This window comes from Erpetoichthys calabaricus, chromosome 18, assembly GCF_900747795.2.
Source record: "Erpetoichthys calabaricus chromosome 18, fErpCal1.3, whole genome shotgun sequence".
In the NCBI taxonomy this organism is placed as follows: Eukaryota; Metazoa; Chordata; class Cladistia; order Polypteriformes; family Polypteridae; genus Erpetoichthys; species Erpetoichthys calabaricus.
The window spans coordinates 17,568,907-17,593,968 of NC_041411.2; the positions used below are offsets into that span (position 1 = coordinate 17,568,907).

Here is a 25,062-nt window from a genome sequence, read left to right on the forward strand (position 1 = left end):
ATTCATGTTTTTGTGCATCATTTAACTAAGAAACCCAAGCCTGTCTGTTTGATGTGGTTTTATAGTGTGAGTCATGAGAGAGAGTGTGCAGTAATTTCAACTCTGCCAGTGTGATTTCAGAGGAAATGTGCTGCAAGTCGAATGTCGGGTACAGTGTACACAATCAGCCCTCCCAACTAGGAGGGCAGTTAAATGAACTTGTCCTTTTGTAGCTGGTATGCTGCCACAATTTAAGTGTGTCTCTCTGTTTGACGCATCCAAGCTTTTTACATAATGCCTTTCAGGGCCATATTGGGCAAGGAAGTATAATATAAACCCTGTGGATGACCTCTTTGTCAGCCCATAGCATCTGTAAGCACATTTTTTCATACCCATCTCCAAGGTTAGTTGGGGCCAGAAACTGCTAAGCTGTACATTCATATTAGTCATATATTACCTGGCTTAGAATACAAAGCAAGTCCGGGAACAACAATGAGAGTGTGAAAAACAATATTTATTCTACAGTAAAATAAACTCCCATCATGTTGCCATTGTGAAAACCTAATTAGTTATAGCTGGTCTTGATTTTGGACCCTTGCATGTTTGTTAAATTTTGTCCCTACCTTTTGTTTTTGTACATCACAATTTGCCTTCCTGTGATTTTGACATTATAACTAAGTCCTGATTTTATTTCTGACTCCATACATCACAAAGTGACTTAAGGTTATGTCAACTTAGGCAACTTTTCCAGCAATTTTTATTAGTAGCCTTCATTTATTATAATCGTAGGAGTTGGAGGCTGTCACCTAATGTGACATACCCAGTGACTCACCACAATAAAAATCAAACAGGTTTAATTTTGTCTTTATTCATAATTGGCACTGTGTGTATGAGAGCTGACAACCCAGTGAATGCTCATCCTGAAATACAAATGCATCTAATGCAGCAATGACAAATAAGGAATGCTGGCATTTTGGACCTCACATACAGAAGATAAGCTCATCTGTGTGGATGTCTCATTACACACTGCAACAGAATGGAAAAAAGGGGCAGAGAAGACAACTGAACTCTCTGTAGCTGTTAGCCGTTTACATAGAATTAGCTCTGCTGTCAGTAAACGGGGCGAGCAGGACTGTGTTAGGAGTTTGCACTCGATCAGTAAATGTGACATGGGCACCGATTTTCAGTCCATTTAAATTGACATGGACCAGCAGCGAGATCAGTAACTCCGGTTAGCAAGTCTGACATACCCCACGACTACAAGTCACATAATGTAACATCAGCTTTAAAACAACCACAGACAGCCAGCATTTTTCTGTCATGTATATTGCGTGTTCTGGTGCTAAATTCATAATCTGTGTTCAAAATTCACACTAATTGATACAAAAGTCAAAGTGAACTTTATTGTCATCTCAACCATATACAAGTATACAGATAGACGAAATTGTGAAGCTCGGGGGTCCACAGTGTAACAACATGACGTGTAAATAATAAATTAAAAATAGAATTGAAATTTAAAATTAAAACACAAACAAGACAAGACATTGTGCAAAGACAAGACAAAGAAGTAGCAGCAATATTGATGTGTAAGATATGTAATATAATAAATATATAATAGATGTAGATAACAGAACTATCAGTGTATGATAATAGTTGTTTAAAAACATGTGTAAACAATGACAGGGCAGAAGGCTTCACAGGAGAAGGATATCAAGAGTGTCAAAATACTTTAAGGTCAGTATGAGATTTTCAGTTCTTTTCTCCATGCACACTCGTCTTTGCAGGAAAGTGGCTCACATGTATAAAAGTTCTGTTTTTAGAGGTGGTTGAGGCCGTGTGGAAAATCCCAAGGGGCATTATGGTGTTAAGGAGTCTAACAGCTTGGGGGTAAAAACTATCCTGCAGCCTGGCAGATCTATCTATCTATCTATCTGGCTCCGATGCTACAGTATCTTCTCTTGGGCATTTGCTAGACATTTTCTGTCTTGAGGATGGGTTTTTTGCTTAGTGAGATCTTGAAGTACACTTTGGAGGAGTGTTGAATACGAGTGCCAGCTAGACCTGCTGATTGTCCACTCACATGTTTTTATGCAATGTAATTTATTTTTGAAGTAATGTAAAAATCCTTACCTTTTACATTAGGAGATGAATTTTAAAGTAGTTTGGCTATCTAAAACCCCAGGATGGCAACCTTGAGTGGTGCACTAGGGCTTGTGTACTGCAATGATCTTTAGAGCTCTGTTGTCTGGACATAAGTGCTTCTTCTAGTGTCACCTATGGGAAATTGTACTAATCGGGGGTCAGAAAAGAACATTCCACAAATGTTCAAATTGAATTGAAGAGGACCTCTTCCCGAAAAAGGATAGTACTGCTTTGAAGTAGTGCTGGGCGGTATGACCAAAATTCCATATCACGGTATTTTTCAAAATTATCCAGTTTCATGGTATTGGATGGTATTTTTTTTCCCATGCATGAGTGGATGTTAACCACATTTTCCACTGGCAATTACTGGCTAAGTATAACCTATTCCACTGTCATGAGAATTATACATTGTACAAAAAAAACATATTAATGTGCACACAAGTATTAATTGTGGTTTGCATGGGCCCCATAAAGTAATAGTTTTTCAAGGGGGTGGCGCTAATGAAGAGAAGGAATCACATTGCATGACAGATGCAGTCAAAATATAGAGCCATTTTATTGAACAAATTTTGCAAACATCTTAAACTAAAATTTTGACAACATATTTTCAACCATCCAAAGAAGCATTTAGACTTAGTAAAATATCTAGAGGTGCTTGTCAAAAGTTGTATTGCACTGAACATATCTTAGAAAAGGAATAAATAGTAAATATTTTTTGTAAACCAACTACACTTTGTTAATGTTAACAATCTCTGTCCACTGACATGTTAAAGTGACTTTTTAAACAACTTTACCATCATTAAACTGCATAATATTTAAACTAATAAATAATAACAATACAATAAATAATAGTGCAACTTCCAGTAATAATACTATTACTTCCAAGACTTCAAAGCCCAGGTGCATTACACAGTATTCACCAAATTAAAATAAAATAAAACAAGTGCAACTTGGTGATGACATCTTTACCAAATGAACCATCATTAAGGCAAACTGCATTAATATGGACCTTGCTTCAAGCTAAGCTATATACATAAATAATAAAACTGCAACTTGCATTTATAATGCTATTTGTGGTATAGCCCTACGGAAGCATATTAGGGCCATGGTGAAGAAGAAAAAAATACAGACAGAGTGAAGAAAAAAAAAACTATATGTCGAGATTAAAGTCGACATTTCCACTTTATTCTCAGTTTATTTTGTCATTAAAGTAGAATGTCGTAAACTAAAATCAATGTTTAATTTACTAGATTTTCTCAAACTCTGTCATAAGTTAATGTAGCACATTAAATGCTTTGTGTTGTGTTCCTGACCCAGTTGTTAATCGCTACGCGCTTCTTAAACTGACTTCCTCTGCACTAAGAGGAGACGCCGGCAGTGATCGCCATACAGAATATATTCATTTCATGATATTCCTGCTCTCTGAAAATGTAGAATGCTAAGATAACTTTTCATGATGAAATGCATTAAAGCAGGTATTAAATATGCACGGTAGTGAGGCAGTAGTGCTGCTCCCTCGCAGTAAGGGGTCGCCAGGTGTATGTTCAGTGTAGAGAACTTTATGGCAGATGTGACGAGGCTCCAAAAACTGGATGTATGAATGGATATCGCACAGGTTTAACTTAAATATTGTGTAAATATTGGGTTTGTGATCTGGTGGTCGGAGACACGAACACAGAATTCAATGCATGTTCTTCTGAGCGGGCTTTCTTTATTGCATGCATGCTGTCTTTGTCTGATGTACCAAACCCACAGTTCCTATCTTTCCTTTTTCTTTCTCCACATAACCAATCACCACACGATAAACATCTTTGTGAAATTAAACCTAGTTATAGTACTTAAACCACAGAGTGTTCAGAACTAAAAAAAATCTTCATTATACATGTTTAATTATGCCATCCATTCAGGGTTGCGCCCATCCTAGTAAGCATTGTGTGCGAGGCAGGAGCAAATCCTGAACAGGGCGCCAGCACATCACAGGGTGAATACAAGCAAAACATACACTAGCAGGGTCAATATAGCATAACAAAACCCCACATCCTACATGACTTTAAAAGGAAACTGAAGCACGCCGAGTAAACCCACCAGAAAAACATGTAACCGGGACCCCATTGCTGCAAGGCAGCAGTGCAGCCTCTATGCTACCGTGCCCCCACATGATTAATACCTGCATTAATGCATTTCATCATGACAATGATAGCAAGTATTTATCTTAGCATTCTAAATGTTCAGGGAGCAGGAATATCATGAAATTAATGTATTCTGTGTGCTGCCTGCACCTCCTCTTAGTGCAAGAGGAAGTCAGTTTAAGAAGCACGTAGAGATTAACATGGCTCGGGGAACACTTAACACAAAGCATTTAATGTGCTACATAACTTATGATGGGGTTTGAGAAAATCTAGTAAATTAAATATTCATTTTAAGATGAAGTTTAGTTTACGATGCTCTACTTTAATAGCAAATTACGAGAATAAAGTCAACATGTCAACTTTAAACTCGACAAACGGTGAGAATAAAGTAGAAATGTTGAGAATAAAGTCAACATGTCGTCACACTATTACAGAGTACCCAGGTACATTGCACAGTATTGAGAAAAATCAAACAAGTACAACTTGGCTTGCAGTATTATCCAGTAGTATAGAAACAGTATTTACACATTTGAACATAATGGTCCACATTCGACCTTTTAAAACCAAAGTATCTCCAGACAACAGACATGACTCCTTTTTCCAGCAAAAGTTCTTCTGTGTCATCATGTTCAACTTTATCGTCTGCTACAGCTTCAGTTTCGGTATGTTCTCTGTCCATTTTAACCACGCAATACCTCCACTACCGCATGTACTCCGTTGAACGCCTGTTTAGTGGTGTAGCAGTGAAAAAGAGCCCCCGTGCAACACCTCCACTAACGCATGTACTCCGTTGCATGAGTTTAGCGGTGTAGCAGTGAAAAAGATCCCCCTTAAACAGTTTCCCGCAGCGCCACATTCCGAATGTTGTTTAGGCAATTTAAACCGGTGTTGCGGTATAAGAAAAATCCATATCATAGCAAAAATAAAAAACGGTTTTCGGTATGAACCAGTATACCGCCCAGCACTACTTTGAAGTAGACATATTCAATAAGACTTTAGTTTTCTCTGGTGCAGTTGAAGCCCAAAGACCACCAAGCATGGAAGACCATCACTACTGTATGTAAAAACCGAGTACCTTCATGGCTTAATTATGATGACTTGATCTTAATCTCACAGGGCTCCCACAGACTGGAGGGTGAAATCCTGCAGTGGCCTTTGAGGATAGTAGCCAGTGTTTAGGGCCTTAGTTCTGAAATCACTATCTTCAGGAAGCCAAGATTGGAACTTATGATTTTTTTGCACTAGCTTTTTGAGGATAAGAGTCTGAGAGCCATGAGCTACAAGGACAGGAGCTAAGCTGGTAATCCCTGCAGTAGAAATGTTTGCTCACAGAAAGCTGAAGTGAGGATACTTGACAAAACAAAATCCATCATTTTCAGTTTCAAGTATCTTGGCTCTGGTGTTAGGGAAGCAACCAATTACTTTCTGAAGTGGCAAGCGTCCTGTTTTTATTCCACTGCTCTTCATCTTACTGGCAGGTTGCTCTGCTGGAGGCTGAGAAAAATCATGTCAGGTCGACCGCTGGGCTGTTATCCAAATGTTGAGACCATATGACACTGAGGGAAGTGCAGGAATTCTGGAGGCCAAATCCATTTTTCAGCCTTGTTATCCAATTGTGAGCATCTCTTTAAATATGTTAAAAATATGTATTGAAAGGTAGGGTAGTGCAGTGGTTACATAAATGGAGTGGAAATAGCAGGGATATAGAATCAAATCCCTGTACGGAGTTGTGTGTGACATTCAGTGGTTGTCCCGCCTAAATGCCATGTCACATTACACAACATTTACAACGATTTTCAGTCATAGCTTACATAGTTTACATAATCTCAGCGAGTCGGAGGGCAGTTGGCAGTAGGCTCCCCGTAAAGCCTGTCGCATGAAATCAAGACTTAGTCAGCGTCTCAGTTCAACTAGACCACAGCTTTTTTTGTCTTTAGTCGTAGGGGCAGTTTCTGTGTTCGTGAGAGCTAACCAACAATAATTGCTCTCCCAGAAATAAATTCATATAATGCAGTGACTAGGAATATAGAATACCAGGGCTTTAGACCTCACAAGCAGAAGAGATACTTGTCTGTCTGATGCCTCCTGTTTTTATGTACCATGACCTAATGGAAAAAAGAAAATAAGGGGCCAAGATTGTGCCATATCTGTTAACCCTTCGTTCAGCACTGGTTCCGTCAGGCAACATGTCATTGGCTATCAGTTAAAGGGGCAAGAACAACTGCGCTGGAAGGTTGTCGCACAATTGAAACTGTGACATGGTCCAGCAACAAGATCAGCAAATGCGTTTGGCAAACCTGATAACCACTCGACTAGTCGCATAAAAGAGGAACAGTTAAAAGCATGTGATTAGGAGGAAGAAACCCTGTTCTTACCACTAGGGGGTGCTATCGCTTTATTTTCTAATTTGTGCTGTGGGGCGTTAAGGGTGGCCAGACTTAAAATCTGTAAAATAAGTAATGAGCAAATAGGTTTATGAGGTCATTGTTGTCATGTGTACAGAGCACAATGAAATTCATACTTGCATTTACATCAATATGCAATGTATTACAGTAATTACAATCCTCTGGGCATACAAATTTAAATAAATATTTCCCCCAAAAGCATCTCAGCCAATCAAAACACAACCAACCCTTTTTTCTGTCATTGTTGTGACACAGCTGCAGTCGTTATTATTCATTCTAAAATCATTAAAATTTTGCCATGAAAAGTATGTGTGTGTGGTCCACATAACTACTTTATATGTTACAATTTCACCAGAGAAAATGTGTGGCATTTGTTAAATAACACTGCAAAAGTAGCAACGCCTAACGTTTAACATGTTGCACAGAACAAAATTTTTTTTGTTTTGCCTCAGGGTTTTTCAACAATGTTTCAGGTAACGAGAGCACAGAAACAGGGCTAAGGAGAAGATCAGGTAAGTTGATTTATGTTTTCTATTAAATAAAACAAAGTTCTTTATTTTAATAGGTTCTTGTTTATCTTTGTGACAGAGAGATGATTGCCAGACATTCAAGTGAGAATTTCACTGTACAGTGGAACCTCGGTTCACAACCATAATTCGTTCCAAAACTCTGGTCGTAAACCAATTTCGTCGTGAACCGAAGCAATTTCCCCCATAGGATTGTATGTAAATACAATTAATCCATTCCAGACCATACGAACTGTATGTAAATATATATTTTTTTAAGTTTTTAAGCACATATATAGTTAATTAAACCATAGAATGCACAGCGTAATAGTAAACTAAATGTTAAAACATTGAATAACACTGAGAAAACCTTGAACAACAGAGAAAACTAACATTGCAAGAGTTCGCGCTATACTGTAGTCTTATGACCCGATCGCTGTAAACTTTTTTTTTTTTTTTTGAGTTTTAAGCGCAGGGAAAAAATGAAACATTTGAACAAATCTTCCAATACAACTCAGAGTCCTGCCACGTGCAAAAGTTCACTGACGACACTGCTATCGTGGGCTGCATCAGGTGTGGGCAGGAGGAGGAGTACAGGGACCTAATCAATGACTTTGTTAAATGGTGCCACTCAAACCACTTACACCTGAACACCAGCAAAACCAAGGAGCTGCAGATGTTCTATCAGACGGTTGTGGCGAGCGCCCTCTTCTACGCGGTGGTGTGCTGGGGAGGCAGCATTAAGAAGAAAGACACCTCACGCCTGGACAAACTGGTGAGGAAGGCAGGCTCTATTGTTGGCATGGAGCTGGACAGTTTGACATCTGTGGCAGAGCGACGGGCGCTAAACAGGCTCCTATCAATTATGGAGAATCCACTGCATCCACTGAACAGGATCATCTCCAGACAGAAGAGCAGCTTCAGCGACAGACTGCTGTCAATGTCCTGCTCTACTGACAGACTGAGGAGATCGTTCCTCCCCCAAACTATGCGACACTTCAATTCCACCCAGGGGGGTAAATGTTAACATCATACAAAGTTATTGTCTGTTTTTACCTGCATTATTATCAATCTTTAATTTAATATTGTTTTTTTTTTTTTTTAGTATCAGTATGCTGCTGTTGGAGTATGTGAATTTCCCCTTGGGATTAATAAATTATCTATCTATCTATCTATCTATCTATCTATCTATCTATCTATCTATCTATCTATCTATCTATCTATCTATCTATCTATCTATCTATCTATCTATCTATCTATCTATCTATCTATCTATCTATCTACATCCAAACTTTATTTAAAAGCCAACCATAAGCAACCAAGAAAGTAACATTGCAGGAGTTCACGCTAATAGCATTACAACCCGATCGCTGTAAACACTCTTTTTAAATGAGTTTTAAGCACAGGGGGAAAAAAAGGAACATTTGAACAAATCCGAACTTTATTTAAAAGCCAACCATAAGCAACCAAGAAAGTAACATTGCTGGAGTTCACACTAATAGCCTTACAACCCGATAGCTGTGTAAACTTTTTTTTTAATGAGTTTTAAGCACAGGGAAAAAAATGAACATTTGAAAAAAGAGAAAAGTAACATTGCAACAATTCACGCTACGAACCGAAAAATGAACATTTGAAAAATCTGTAATACAAAAACTAACCATAAACCACCAAGAAAACTAAACTTGCATGAGTCGAGTTCTGGCATGAAGTGAGGAGGAACTGGGTGGAGAACAATCCGGTCTTGTCGCAGTTAAAGACTTGTTGCGGGATGTAGCCTTCGTCCTCCACTAATTTTGTGAAATTTTTAATGAATTCTTTCGCAGCTTCAGCGTTGGAACTAGCAGCCTCTCCATGCCTTACCACAATATGAATGCCACTTCTCTTGCGAAACTTTTCAAACCATCCTCTACTGGCTTTAAATTCCTCACTTTCACCACTCGTAGAAGGATAGTTTTGCAGCAAATCGCCATGAATCTTCCTGGCTTTCTCTCATAACATCGCCTCGATTACGCTATCCCCTGCAAGTTGCTTCTCGTTCAGCCACACTAGCAACAGTTTTTCCACCTCTTCTAGCACTTGAGGCCTCTGCCTGGTTAATACGCTGTAACTCCTTTTGCAACATCAGCTGCTTTAATAGATTCTTTCTGCTTTAGAATAGTCGAAATCATAGATTTTGACTTCTTGTTCTTGGCGGCAAGATCAGTAACACGAACACCGCCACGCTCATACTTTTCAATAATTTCTTTACTTCGATTTCAATTTTCTGCAAAACTTTCTTCTCACCACTCTTCACTTGCTTAGAAGCCATGTTTAACTGCAAAAGCACACGAAATACTGTAGAGCACAAAGAGTTCACAGGTAAAGCATGCACGTCTGACCGAGAACAATGCAACACGTGCGGAAATCATCGGCGTGCACAAACCGAAAGGGAAACTGGCTTGTTCGTATATTGAGTGTGTGTTCGTGAACCGAGGCAAAAGTTTGGCGAACTTTTTGGTTGTAAACCGATTTGTATGTGTACCGAGACGTTCATGAACTGAGGTTCCATTGTATATGTAACAATATTAATACATCTACTGTGCTTTTGGAGCTAATAGGTGATACCAGCAAATCACAAGAGGGGTCTACTGCTGCAAGGGGAGGTAGACAAAATGAATCCCTTGGTGCAAGAACCTTTATATGTCTGTAAGGTATTTGGACATCAAATGAACCAGAGACCATAGATGGATGCCCAGACCTCCTCTATAACCTCAGGTGTGATTTAAATATGAGCTGCCAGCCAGGATGTCACACACGTAGAAGGCTTCCTAGAAACTGTGGAAGGATAGTGGCGATTTGGAGATGAGAAAGTGCAGGTAAATGAAACAAAGCACCAGCCTATAATGGATTTTAGGATAGCATTCATTGTAAGGGCAGCACGGTGGCACAGTGGTAATGGAGTTTGCATGTTCTCCCTGTGTCTTCGTAGGTTTCCTCCTGGTGCTCCGGTTCCCTCCCACAGTCCAAAGACATGCAGGTTAGGTGCATTGGTGATTCTAAATTGTCCCTAGTGTGTGAGTGCTTGGTGTGTGTGTGTGTGTGCCCTGCAGTGGGCTGGCACCCTGCCCGGGGTTTGTTCCTGCCTTGCGCCCTATGTTGCCTGTGATTAGCTCCAGCAGACCCCCGTGACCCTGTGTTAGGATATAGCAGGTTGGACAATGACTGACTGACTGATGATTCATTGTTAAACGTAGTAAGTAAGAAATGCTGATCAGTAAAGCATCCATCCATCAATTTCCTAACCCATTTAATTTTGTTTAGGGCCATGGAAGACAGAGCCTCTGCCAGATGCAAGAAAGGAACCAACCTTGGATGGGTGTGTCATTTTAAAAAAAAACAGACACAAATCAATACTTCAGTGTACTAAGATAAAAAGTTTATGTCAAGAAGCCCCTGATGAAGCCCTCTTCTTCTCCTCCAGGTATGCTAGATATTGTATCATACACGGACTCAGTGCTGGGGACAGAACCAGCAGCTTTGTGATTTACAGTCTCTAGACCACACTATCCGTTATAAAGCACAGCATATACAATAAAGTACTTTACAGGCCGGGTATTTCTACTGTGTGACCACACTGGGTGAGTAGGGACTGAACTGGCAGCCTGCTGCTTTACAGTCCAATGCCTTGGCCAGGAGGATTGATTGAAGTTAGGTTTCCTACTTTTTTATCCCACTGGAAGGTTGTGTCTTCCATGTCAAAGTCTGTTAATCATAGGAAGATGCATCAAATATAATTTTTGGTGAAATCGCATTTATTATAATTAACTGGTTTTAATTAAGCCATGACAATACATGTTTCGAATGTCAGGATGATTAAAATACCCAAACCGACTGTGCTCTGCCAACTTAATATACATATGGAGGGGTGTACTGTGTGAAAGTAAACTACAAAGTATGCCAATGCATTCCTTTTAAAGTTAAAAAGATGTTTCCTTCTCCATTTATATTTTTTGCCCTATTAAACTCAATCATTTAGGCATGTTTACAAGCCTTAAGTATTACTCCTTTGGCCTCCTTCTCAGGGGTGGGGTTTGATTTGTTTTTCAATCCTATTTTTTGTAAAAATTGATCTATATGTACGAAATGATTACAATAAAATTAATGAAAAAAAAAGATGGTCTTAAAATATGCTTTTATAGCTGTCAGAAGGAGAAATACATTTCAAAAGCCTGATTTTATTCAGACATGTTGTTTAATTATTCTAAAATAGATATGTTAAGGTTGGGGTGTGTTTGGTCCAGGAGATATGGTACATTGTTGTGGTTATCAGAGGCCATTGGCATGTACTGAGGGGGATTTTTCACAGTTAGGAAGCTCCATAATTGACCGGGGTTTTCTCATTTTGAGACGCCTCTACCTAAACTATTTTATTGGCCAGAGTTCAATCTTTAGCTTATTTTTTTTTCTTTTTCTTGCAATACACCCCTGCAGATTTTGAGGTTGGTTCTTTTATTCACAATAAAACCTTCCTCAACAGATGCTGCCTCTCATTCTATTTCTGGAAGACTTTCTGTAAAGTGGCTAGTGTATGTGGGGTTTGTTTTTATAGCATGCACCCTTTACTATGGATAAGACCCCTCTACAGCTGCTGGAAGGATGTTTTATAGCAGTGCCCCAATGACAAGAGAGGTATCTGCTTCATCTTGTCCTTTCGGTCTAGTCGGAGTCTCCGCTGTAGTCTCAGAGAGGCTTTTGTAATGGTGCATTGACATCATTATATTTAAGCCCACTTCATCTTCAGGGGGCATTTATTTGTGGTAACACTGTATAAGATGGGTGATATCCTTGGCTCACTTTTCACTTTTTTCCTTTTTTACTCAAATGCAAACCTGAAATACTTCCTTTTCATTTTTGCATTTTAAAGTTGACCTCTAGACTTTCCGGTGTGCAATTATTATTCTGTATTTAAAGTATCGACTTTGTTCTGGTCGTATTCATAACATTGTGTCATTTCTTTTTGAACTGTTCACTGTGGAAGGCACTACCTATCTACTATCTTATACTGTATATAAATGTCTACATGTGGAAGTGTGTGTGTCTGTCTGTCTTGCCCGGAAGTGAGAGGTGGAGTCAGGGTAAGGGCTCCACCTCCGAGGATACACAAGCAAGGTCAGCACATCGGCAAAATGAAACTTCCTAGGAGAGAGACGCCCAGAGTGGTTCCTTTCAATTGCCTCACATCTTTACATTTCAATTTTTTTTTTCTGACGATTTCAATAGTTTCTAGGACCCTGGGCTTTTTACAGCACGGGCTTGCATAGCTAGTATTATATAATAAAATGTTAATATCTGTGTGTGTGTCCAGTCCCTCTGAGTAATCCAAGTGGGAAGGTTGGCTTTGGTGTGACTGGTCAGCTTGGCTTTGATGATAATTTATCAAAAGACTAAGTGCAAGTGTTTGGCAAACAGGTTTGAGTAAAGGCGTAGGTGGCACGCTGAGAGTCTCCTCCACTGATGGGAAGAACAAAACGTAGACAGGAGGTGAGTAAGATGGCACAGAACAACAGAGATCAAAAGCAAGCTTTATGTGAAAGCGCTTAACAGACGGAGCACCGGTCAAGAGTTCAGATACACCAGACTACATAGTAAAGGTGCTCAAGGTACATATAGGTCAAGAGATGTCAAATATTTTAAAATTTAAATGATTGCTTGTTTTCAGTGGCTAGTATAAAATAAAATGTTCATCACCTCTTGCTCTTCTACTGATGCTTGGTGTTGCCATGCCAGTGAGCTGTGGGATTGTGCCTCCTATCACATTCCCCCACTTTCTTAGAGAGTGACGAAAAAAGGTGGCAATGAACAAAAAAAAGTAGAACTGAGTTACAATTTCAAGTAATGTGGTGGTTTTGTAAATACACCACCGCCAACTTTTCAAAGCTTATTTACATGTAAGCATGAGACAGCTCCTGGAAAATGAGAAGTGGAAATATATGGAGTGGATATTCATTCACACGTTGCTGCAAGTAAGGGGTTTTCATTTTGGGCTACCAAATGCGACAGGACAGCAGCAGATCTTGGGTACCCCTGTGTGTGAGCCATGGCACTGTCATATCCTGCTGAGATCTCAAACACTTTGAAAAGCTTCATGTGGAATACAGCCTGATGAACCTAACCAGGGACTCTGGAATTCTGAACACTAGTGCTGGCATGGAATCAGTGGCACAAAACTACTGCGGTGCCCATATCTAGTTTGTGGCACTCAGAGGAAATGCATAGGTAACCTGACCACACTCTTGCCTCAGTACTGATTACACTGGGGAAAATGAGAGACAATTCCAGGCTAAGGTACTATCAGTCACTAAAGGACATGGGGAATAGGTCTGTGTATACTCTGTGAACACTGCACTACCTCACCTGTTTCAAAGATCACAACCCCCTAATTCCTTTTGTTTTGACTAGACAAGACATAAGGGTTATAAAACAACACTCTAATGTTAGAATGAATCGAATTGTAGCTCCTGAACTGTTAAGTTCAAGGTCTAATCAGTGTGGAGTCTACATTTTTTCAGTGTCTGTGGGGGATTTCTCTACGTTTATTCAAACATCTCAAAGACAATCCATGTCATGTTAATTGGAGCATTTAAACTGGCCCAGTGTGAATGTATCAATGAACACTACAGTGGACTAGCATCCCATCCTGGGTCGGTTGCTGCCTCCCACTCTGTGCTGGTATTACAGTGGTTTCAGCCCCACAAGCCGGAATGTAAAGGGAAGGTTTATAAAGTGCATGGATGGAACCACGGATGAAGCAATGCCCAAAATTCACAGAAGGGGTACCGCTGGTCCACCTCCCTGCCAGAGTATGCAGAGAAGTCTGGTCATTATGTCCAGGCCCATCACTTCCTCAGGGTATGAGTTGCTGTAGTCAGTATTTATGAAAAAGAAATGCTTAAACAAAAACATTTTGTCTGAATTTTTGGGATTAGTAGCACAACATCAGTAAAGTGCATTTGATAGGGAGAATGGGCAGTTTGGCCATTGTTATTCTGAATGTGTGGCCTGACCCTACTCTGTTTTGCACTGCTCAAGTAAACCTACCTGATAGTCACTCTACACAGTGGGTCCATCTTCTTGCTTAGAACTACCTGTACGCTTCTGCCTTTTCTCTAAATATTTGTTCAACTCTCACTTTCTTGCCACTTCCTCCTGCTACTACCCCCATTTGCCTCTGTAATCTGCCCCCTTCAGATCATCAGGCACTGACATCCATCCTCTGCGATACCTGCAGGTCAGACTGACCCTGTCCCAACCACACTCTCAAGCCCGAGTCCACTTTGCCCATTTTACGTGCACCGAACAAAGTTGTGCTACCAATTCATTCAACCCCTGATATCCTCCAGGTTCAGTGTCTACTAACCACGAGTGCCAGTCTCCACCTGTCATGTTGCCCCCTCCGATTTCAGTCACCCCCAAACCCAGCAACCTTCCAGCACATTCTGTCTGATTGGTGCTCTCTTTTGCCCCCATCACATTCCAGTTAATTTACCCTGCCACTGCAAACTGCATCAAATCCCAGTCACCTTCCATTTCAGTTGTCCCCATTCCACTCACCTTGCTTTTGCAATGTGGCCTGGTCATTCTTCACTAATTATGATCCCACCTGCCCTAGACATACTTCAGTCAGTTCTGATCTTGATGTGCTCTGCCCTAGTCACATACAATCCCTACTCCTGCTCTATACTGTCCAAGTTGTGCAACCATCTGCCCAGGTCACCTTCTGGTCTGTTTGGTCCTGGTCGTGCTCATGTATACCTCAACTACCTTACAATATATTCTGCCTTATTTGTACCTTTTTTTTAAAAATCCATTTACCTTCCAGACCCATTTACCCTGCCACGTGGTCAGGTCATTATCCTTAATCATACTCCCCTCTGCCTCAAGCACCTTCCAATCTCTTCTGCCCTAGCCATGCTCCCAGTTATCTTACCATTCGCCCGAGTTATCGTCTGATTTATTCCACTTTAGTTGTGTTCCCATCTTTCATTGTCACTTTTCTGCTCCAATTGTGTTGTTATCTTCCTCATCTTCTTCCCATTTATTGTAGTCATGATCACCATTTGTGCTGCCTGGAGCCTAGTTATACTGTTATCTGCCCCATCATCTTACCATCTTTTCTTCCCTAATCCTCCTTCCGACTGTTCTATTTGTGTTCCCACCGGCTTTGTCACCTTCAACTATATTGTGCTCCACTCGTGTCACTGTGTGCCTCCCCCAGTCATGCACCATCCACCTTCCAGGTTATTCTGCCCTACTTCCACTCCAGTTCTGTATCTGCTTGCCCCGATCACCACCCAGGGTGTTATGTCCAGTTTTGCTCCCAGCTTCTCCGTCCCCTTCCAGTTCAGACGACACCTGGCTCGTTTACACCATGTGGCCACTCTGTTTACTGTGTGCTGACTGTCATTGCCTCTTTGGACTTTGTCCAGCGCTCAGCTGCAGGAGTACAAAGTTCACTTGGCAACTCGTAGATACAAATGAACCTTTGCTAATGCGCTCTGCTCCAACACAAACAGCCATCTCGAACTCGGGGCTGACGAAGCCTGCCTTTTTTTTTTGTTTTAGCCAAGGCAGTTGCTTGCTCTTCTACCACACGGCGCCCCCAGGGAGGGAGCAGCAGGGGAGACGTTACTCTGTTCCGATGGGATTTACCAGGCAGCAGCAAGTGGAGGAGATAGGCTGACCCCGCCATGGTGACCAGGCTTACGTGCCTGCAACAGGAACTGCTCCAAGCGCTGCTCAGCTCGGGCCTCAACAAGCACACCATACTAGAGGCACTGGGAGAGATCGAAGCATTCCGAGCCAAGCCGGGAGAAAGCGAGGAGGGGGACGGAGTGGAGCCGCGCATTGGGGAGGAGGAGAGCTCTGAGGATGGGGAGGAATTTGAACCCCCTATATTCAAGGAGCTTGAGGCCTTGTGCCCAGAAGAGGCTGCCCAGCAGCGGGCCATGGTGGATCACCTCTTACAGTAAGCACTCGCTTAAGTGGTAAAAGTCAGCCTGCACACAGCTACTGGGTGCAACTGTCAGCTTAGGAGTGGGTGGAACTTGAAAAATGGGGCATGGGCTGCTCAGTGTAACTGATATCACAGGAATAGTTGGTAATGGTCACAACTACCACGTATAATTAATGTTATGGGAGTAATCAGAGCTTCTAGCATGGGCACAGTTACTTGGTATGACTGGCACCAGAGGAGCAGTTAGAACCTTCAGAGTGAGCTCAGTTAATTGGTACGAGTGGCATCTGATGTGTAAATTTAAATTGCAAAATTGGGCACAGTTGTAACTGGTATCTTGGAAAAGTAAAGACCTCCAGGGTTGTCTAACTGGCATCTAATTTGATTCTCTTGTGGGGGGAAACAGTACAAGTGGCAATGCAGCATTGAGTAGAATTTCCAAACTGGCAACAGCAAAGGAGTACCTCACAAAGTGGGGCACAACTACTGAAGTCGTGGGCACACTCACCTGGTGCAACTATCATCAAAAAAATCATTTTGCCATGAACTTGATTGGAGTATCTAGGACATCCAGAGTGGGCACAACTACCTGGTGTAACTTGCATTAAGTGAATAATAGGCTACGTTTTTTGTTGCAGCTGTCATCAGAGGGATATTAAAATGGCAGCATTCTGTTGCACGGCTGCGCTCGGGTCCTAAATTGGGATCCTGAGGTGGTTAGTCGTGTGGTGGGTGTGGCAATGCATTGTATCAGTGGATGCTCCCAATCTATAGCTGTAGCAGCATAGCTGTAGTTGGCACATTTAGGCTGGACACAGTTGGCTGGTACATCCATGATCTGAGTAGTAGTTAGGCACTCAGGTGGAGTATAATCAGCTGGTGCAGTTGGTAGTAGAGGAATAGGTTGACTGGGTACAGGGCATATACAAAGTGGGCAGAGTTGAACTTCTGAACTGGCTGGCTTTAACCACCTGGAGTAGCTGGAATTTGCAGAATGGGCCATAGGCAATTAGAACCTTGTGGGCATATCTACTGGTAGCTGAACAACAGGTAAAACGTCCAGACTTGGCATCATTTAACTGGCAGAATAGAGACTTCAGATTGGTAGTAAATGTGTCCCTGGGTTTTACTAGCAGAATGCAGCAGTTAGAAACTCCTGCCTCGGCGGCAGTCCACAGCAGCAGGCAGTGTAGGAGGAGCTTGGACCCCCAGAGATGGCACAGTTGCCCAGTTTTACTGGCGTGTAGTTGATTTGAAGCCTAAGAGCACTTGGAACTTCTGCCGGCATCAGACATACGGGCACAGTCAGCCATGGCAAGTACTGCAAGTGCTGCCATATCAGCACTTAGAATCATGTAGAAATGGAGGAGACTGGTGGCTGCTTATTAGCTGTCAGAGCTTTCAGACTTGTACCAGTCATGGGTGCAGTGGTGAAAGAGGAGGTTGAGACTCCAGACTAGTGGCACAAGGCATTGGCATAGTTTTGCAGTGCATTCTTTCTGGCGATCACCGAACAGGTCTTGCTTCTCTAGGCTCTAATCCATGTGGGGCCATGAGGCCATGGAACAGATGGAAGGGATGAGCAACCCCTGCTGGAGGAAGGAGGTTAGGATAACTGAAAATACTGAAATATTTACCTTTGCCACCCATGCACTTCGGGCACCCTCTGGGACACTGCCAGTCCCCTGCTCTTCTTCAACTAATCCAGAACAGTGGCTGTGTCTGTATCCTCTGCCTATTCCTCTGTGTCACCGGCCAGTACAGCTCAAGTTTATTATGCAGTCTGTCTGCCGTCCATTCTCTGTTCTGTCCATGTCCCTTCTTGTCTCTTTCTTGCTCTGTGCCCCTCCACTCTCCTCTTTGTTCCAGCCATGCACCCTCAGTTCTTTCTCTTTTAGGCCCAAATCGTTTTTGTCCCTTCAGACCAGTCTTTGTGTCCCAATCATGTCCTTGCAGTCCTCTCCTACCTGCTCATACTCCAGTCCTTCCTTGTACTGTCTCCTGTCTCTTCTGCCCATATTCCTGTACCTTTTCAGTTCCATCACATGTTCTCTCTCTTTGTGGTCTACACACCAGTGCCCCCACTGTCCTCTTTGGCCCCTCTTTCCTGCCCATGCCATCGTCTCCCTGCACTCCTTTGTGTCCCATTTGGGTTCTTTCGATTCCTTCTGTCTTCTGCCCATATGTCTTTTGTCCCATGCATGTTTTTTAGTCCCCACTCTTCCTCTGGTCCAAACCCTAGCAACTCTGCACTTGTCTGTTTCCTGTCGGTGTCACTTCACTCCCATCTCTCTTCTACCCCTACCCGGTGTCCCATTTGTCCTATCCATAGTCCTACAGTGCCCTCTCTCCTGCCCCTTTTTTGTGCCCTGCCTGTGTGCCTTTGTCCTTACTCCCCTCTGTACTGCTCATGTCCCCGTGCCCCTGTAGTCTTTCTCTGTCCTGTGAGAATCCCTTTAGAAAATCTCCTGTCCATATCCCAGTATCCTATCTCTTCTCTCCGTCCACACCACTTGTACCCGACGAGTTCTGCTCTCTGTCATTGCCTCTGTCTTCTTTCTGACTGTGGTCCCTGATCCTGTCTTATTTGAGGGACAGACAGTATCTCTCCACCAGGTTACTAATTACCCAGTAGGTGTCTATTAGAGAGGCTTTTTCTGTAAATTTATAATAGACAGCAGGCCTTCTCAGATCATTTTCCCTGATCTCTATGGTCATGGAGCTGCAGGTGTCTGCTGCAGTTATTAATTAATAGGCATTCAAGGATAGACTACTCTCAAGATGTCTCCCCACCTTCTCCTCTCCCTCTTGTCTTTTTGACACATGGCTACTCAAACTCTGCATTGGGATGTTCTGCTCCCCATTTTTTATGTTTAAAAGAGACAGCCATTTGATAACATTTTAACTATCCCCCCCCCAGCTATGCTTCCCAGGCAGCATCTTCACACAGGACTGCTGTCCCACCCCCACTTGTGTGTCACTTGCCTATTTATGGCTGTTCTAGCCTTGGACTTTGTTCAATTGACTTGGTTATCTGCAACAAACACTGGACAGACGCCCTGCTTGGAAATCCCCCACCCCCTCTCAAAGACCAAAATGAGCCCCTGAGTCAGTGCTCACCTGCGTTATTGCACTTTGGACTCCACAGTGCTTGGAGGATCTGTCATCGTCCTGGAGATCCCTTGTCCAACAATTAGGAAACATCACAGGACTGGGTAGAAAAAGAGAAAAGTAACAGAGTTGGCATCCCTGTATGCTTAGGGGTCCCAGTGTGCACCAGTAGGTCAGCATGCACTGTCACTTGTGAGAGGGTTGAACTCCACGACCATGGAGGAAAACAGATTGCAAGGTCATTGTCCGTCCAGGATCATGGACTATGGATTGTTCAAGCGTCCTGGTAGATTCTGTGTCCTAAGTATAGAACCTCAGTGGTCTTTGTTCTGATAGATTAGGGGTCTCCGTGCCTAGTGGTTCTCTCTACTGAGAGACTCTAATGGCTCCCTTAGATTCCACCAAATATTCTTTCCCAGTATACACACAGACTCCATGCTCTTTGTCCTGACCGAGCAGAGATCTCCAGTTTTCATGTTGTGCTAGACTACAGTATCTTCCATTTCCTATTATGTACCTCCATGGTGGTGCCCTTTATTCTAATAGATTACACATCTCCATGTCTCGTAATTTACTACATTCCAGTGTGTGCCTCTAGACTCAACTGTGTCCATTTTCATGTTTCCCAGTATATAATTAGACGCTATGCACTTTCTCCTAATAGATTAAACATGCCTATGTCTAATGTTTTAGTCTAATGTCCCTTATGCCGGCGAAAAATCACTCACAGTCTTGTCCATCTTCATTTTGTGTCCTCACATGATAGGCTGGCCATGAATCTGGGGCCTCCAGGACAGTAAGCATTGGCTTATCCAACTGAGCCAAAGGGAACTTCTCCTCCCACCTTGTGCAAGCAGCATCTGATGTCTGTCACACCTGTGTGCTGCAAAATTACAAAGCAGCCTTGCAGTCCTCACCAGAGTGATTTCTTGCTGAATAATAAATAATAATTTTTTGCATTTATATAGCGCTTTTCTCACTACTCAAAGCACTCAGCAATTGCAGGTTAAGGGCCTTGCTTAAGGGCCCAACAGAGCAGAGTCCCTATTGGCATTGACGGGATTCGAACCGGCAACCTTCCGATTGCCAGTGCAGATCTCTAGCCTCAGAGCCACCACTCCTAACCCACCAAAGACAGTCCCTCTAGTCCCATGTGTCCTAATAGATTAGAGGTCTCAGTTCCTGGTTGATGTTTCAGTGTAGACTGGTACACTCGAGTGTTTACCCCTAGTCCTGTTTACTGGTTTACTAATTAGACGCCATACCCTTGTCATTGTAGATCAGAAGTATGCCATGTCTCATGTATCAGTAGTCCCTGATGTGTCCCCCTAGATTAATGGATTTCCATTGTTTCCCTGTATATACTTGCCCACTGTGTCTTTGTCCTAATCGAACAGGAGTCACCATATGTCAAGTTACTATGGACTAATGGATTCCAGTGTGTCATTGTGGGGTGATGGTCAGCAGAATCAGGGCTCAGTCACCTTCTCTATTGCTGACTTTGTAAATTAAAGACTTTATTGTGTCCATCTTGCTCTTTTTAGTACAGTGTTGTGTCTCGTGACAGGGAGGACCCATGGCACGTTGCCAAGGTGATCAAGTGCTACATGCAGCAACACAACCTCCCTCAGCGGGAGGTGGTTGATGCCACTGGTTTGAACCAGTCTCACTTATCACAGCATCTGAACAAGGGCACTCCCATGAAGAATCAGAAGAGGGCAGCACTGTACACATGGTATGTGCAGAAACAGGGAGAGATCACCCAGCGTAAGTCCACCCCTATGCTTCTTGTCTTTCAAGCAACGGCGTGCAGGCTCACCATGTTCATATTGGCTTTGTGGTGTCCCTTTTTCAGAATTCACCAACGCCAGCCGAGGAATCCTGGGGGAGGAGCCTAATGATGAAATGACCAGCAAGAAGGTTAGAAGAAACCGATTTAAGTGGGGCCCCGCCTCCCAGCAGATCCTCTTTCAAGCCTATGAGCGGCAGAAGAACCCGAGCAAAGAAGAGCGAGAAGTTCTGGTGGAAGATTGCAACAGGTGTGTGGCAAAGTCAGATTTATGTCAGGGCAGAAGAAGGGGACAAGAGGAAAAAGGCTGTTAAAACGAAGGATGTGATGAGTTAGGTAGGAGTAAGAGAACGAGGAAGCAGAAGTTAAGGACTGAGCAAAATAACAAAGTAGTGGTCTTTATAAAAAGGGGCACAACACAAGAGGAAAATGAGGGTAAAATGTGGTAGTGTAGGAGGTAAATGAGAGTAAAGAGGTGGGATGTGCAGTGAGGTTTGTTTATGACCACTGTAATGTGTGGTAGTACAAACCACAGTGGCCGACACTGTCACATGTACAGCTGCTTGTTGTTTTGTGCAGGGCGGAGTGTATCCAGCGTGGCGTCTCCCCGTCTCAGGTACAAGGGCTCGGTTCAAACCTGGTTACTGAGGTGCGGGTCTACAACTGGTTTGCCAATCGTCGGAAGGAGGAGGCATTCCGACACAAACTTGCAATGGACTCATACAGTGGTCAGCCGGCCCACAATACCCCACAGGGGACAGGTCACAGTGGCCACAACCTGCAGGCCAGCCCCCCACACGGTGAGTACTCCAGGGAGGAGACCCAGTGGAGCTCCTTTGTGCTTTTCCTCATTTCCTGTTTGTCTACTGCTTTGCATACAGGAGGCCGATACAGCCAACAGTCCAGTAGCAGCATCTTGACCTCCACCTCTGCCCATGTGAGTGGCCTCCAGTCCACTCAGGTCATCGTGCAGTCCCCATCACCCACTGGCCTCCAACCCAGCCACACTCTGATGGTCAGCGATAGCAAAGAGGTAAGAGTCATCCACATAAGCCCAATCAATTTGTATTGATTTCCTAGATAACTCCGCAGTGAGACTGTAAAATACATTACAGGTGTATATGTTAGCACTAAATGCATCTTATTGACCAATCAATACACTGCACAGACTGACTTATGTTGCTGACCAATCTGTCTAACCCTAAAGGCTATCTGTTCAGTCTGTCTAATGCAAAAGGCCACCTACGTTATATTGACAAACCTGTGACTCAGGGTCTGACCAACTCTTACTGACCATTTGGTGCAACCTTGAGAGTATGTCCAGCTTTAATAGACAGTCATTGCAATCAGGAGAATATCCTTGTCCTATTGACCAAGTGCTGTGGTCCTATAGTTTGCTGATTACTCATTGGCCCTCAGAGGTTGTTGCCCATTGAATAGTCACTTTGACCCAGAAGATGATTGAAGATGTGGAGTCCTATTGACCACTCACTATAATCAAGAAACTATCTTTGTCCTGGTGATTGGTTACTGTGACTGAGAGGTTGTTGCTGGTTGACTAGCAAGGACAGCTGTTTCCTACTGACCAGTCACTATAACCCACAGACTGACCTTGTCCTGCATGGCTTAGTTTCATAATGAGATTTGACTTGGGTTTTTATTTACTGTCAGGTTTGACAGCCACAACTGGCCAGATAAAGGACATAAATTGTTTTATCAGCTGACCAGTGAAGGCAATTCTAATCTCAGTGGACCTACTAGTCACAAACATGTTGGTCATCTACTAACCGGAAATGAAAATAAGGAGGTTGTTTAGGGTCTGTCAGTTGCTGTAGCCATAGGGTCACCTGGGATTGGCTGACCTCTCACCACATCACAAAGATGGACAACAACATGCTGACTCATCCAAGTAATGCTGCTCTTTTTCTGTGGTTATCCCCAGTGGTTTATTTTGTCCCTGCTACAGAAGACTATTGTAAGCATAAGCCACAGTGTCCCAGAAGCTGACCATGGCCTAAATTTGGTTGAATATGCCCACTGCAGGTCTGACTATGGGACAACCCCCTAGCCACATTAATATCTCCATGTTATTCTTACTTTTGGGTCCTGTCAGGTCACTTTGGGTTCACTACCTCCTGTCAGCACGCTGACAGCCCTGCATGGCCTGTCTTCACCTACTGCTCAGCCCCAGACGCAGACCCCCGGGCTCATCATGGCATCCCTGCCCAGTATCATGACAATCAGCCCTGGAGACTCCTCTCTGGTTATAGGTAACATGTTTTGTCCCTTGTTGTACTGAGTGTGTGTGTGTTTGTGTGTGTGTGGTGTGTGTGTGGGGGGGGGGGTCTTACATACATGATGCATTCATCACCCATGAATTCTGTCCCTTAACATCTTTGTTCTCTCCTAGGTCTTGCATCTTCACAAGCCCAAAATGTGCCAGTCATCAACACAGTGGCCAGCAGCCTTACAACCTTACAGCCAGTCCCATTCCAGCAACACCTGACCTCTGCACACCAGCAGCAAGTCATGCCACCTTTTCAGAGTAACATGACACAGGGCTCCTTCATGACATCACTTCAGCCTGCGCATGGTGGGTCTGAGGTGGGCAAGGGTGCAGTTTTGTTTGGTGGTATTCCAGTGCATCCCTTGAAGCCTGCTCATGGTAAGTCACACAAGAAATGTGAAATGAGTAAAAGGACTTGGGACTGGGAAGGATTGGGGAGGGGGGGGGGGGGGGGGGTGTAGGGTCTACGTATAGCATGAACCTCAAAAGATTCCAGAGAATAGCCATCCATCCCACTTAAGGATGGTGACCTGGTCGTCCAATTGACAATCAAACTTGATATATCAAGTGTTTATGCCCAGCCCAGAGTTTTAGAGCTGGAGCTATGCACCAGTTTACTTTTGACTAGTTTGGCTCCCCTTGCCATTCCAGTATACAATCACAAATCGGAGCTGTTGCAAGATATCCCTAATAGCTTGTTTACACAGACAATGGTCATCACGGAGACTGGACAACTTGGTGCCTTCACAAACCTCACTGCTGTCAAACAGGTAAGGATAAGTGAATGAGATTTCACCATCTAATGGGTGTCATTTTCTGGCCCTACTGGTCAACCCCTGTCTAAACCAACTGTTTTGGCAGTCAGTTGGTTGTGTGCCCTTTGTAACTCTTCTGCTTTGCAGGTTCTCCCTTCAGATTCTGACAGCCAGACCGCCATGTCGATCCAGCCACCAGCTTCCCCGACCCCAGTGGGACAGTTGTCCAGTTCAGACTCCTTACAGCACCTAGACAGTGGCCCATCAGTGTCAGGTAATCTAGTGCCTCACTGCGCTGCTGCCCAGAAGCCAGTCAAGGTCTTTCTGATGTGGTGTTTCTACTTGTTCACAGCCCCATCCAGCAGCCTAGTGATGTACCTGACCTCACAGAGCATCGACAGCCACCCGCATCTCCTCTCGCCTAGTGCCTTCATCCCCACACAGATCGCCTCACCCACCCAGTAGCCATTCTCAACAGTATGGACTGACCACAGCTGGGAACATACTGCCAGTGCTACTCCTCAAGGGCTCACAGATCCCTGGTCATTAGGGATCAACTCTTTGAAGCTGCTGTTGGAACTCATTTCTCTCTCTGGCCAGGGTGAATCCTGTTCCTGACAACATACCACACAGAACCCCCCCCAAAAAATATTTGGACCCTAAACATCCAATAGGACAAGGCCCTTGTCTCTTGGGCAGTTGATCTAGCCCACAGGGAGATGAGGTGTGTGTCTGGAAAACTCAGCTCCCATGGGCCACAGCTGTAAATAAAACCAATTGTATGTCATCTCTGGACAGACAGTCTGCTTTGTGTTTACCTGCTACAGGCCACACCAGAGCTGCCCAATGGAGCAAGGGCTCACTTTTACACTTCCCTTTTCCCACAGCACAGTTTCCCAAATGCCAAACCTCAACAAAATGACTGAACGACTGGTGCAGGAAATGGTACACCACGACAATGGAGGTG

General features: G+C 43.4%; 2 protein-coding genes across 2 annotated transcripts in view; one reads left to right on the plus strand and one right to left on the minus strand.

Moving 5' to 3' along the window:
• The window catches only part of pop5 (POP5 homolog, ribonuclease P/MRP subunit), a 270,905-nt gene that overhangs the window by 184,628 nt on the left and 61,215 nt on the right, over nucleotides 1–25,062 (minus strand). The window lies entirely within an intron of this gene.
• Nucleotides 15,679–24,882, plus strand: hnf1a (HNF1 homeobox a). The gene is made up of 10 exons (XM_028824262.2): nucleotides 15,679–16,165; nucleotides 20,832–21,031; nucleotides 21,120–21,303; nucleotides 21,633–21,853; nucleotides 21,935–22,086; nucleotides 23,167–23,323; nucleotides 23,464–23,718; nucleotides 23,992–24,110; nucleotides 24,243–24,369; nucleotides 24,448–24,882. The coding sequence occupies exons 1-10, from the start codon at nucleotides 15,888–15,890 to the stop codon at nucleotides 24,558–24,560; spliced, it is 1,806 nt and encodes a 601-aa protein (XP_028680095.1). The 5' UTR covers nucleotides 15,679–15,887; the 3' UTR covers nucleotides 24,561–24,882.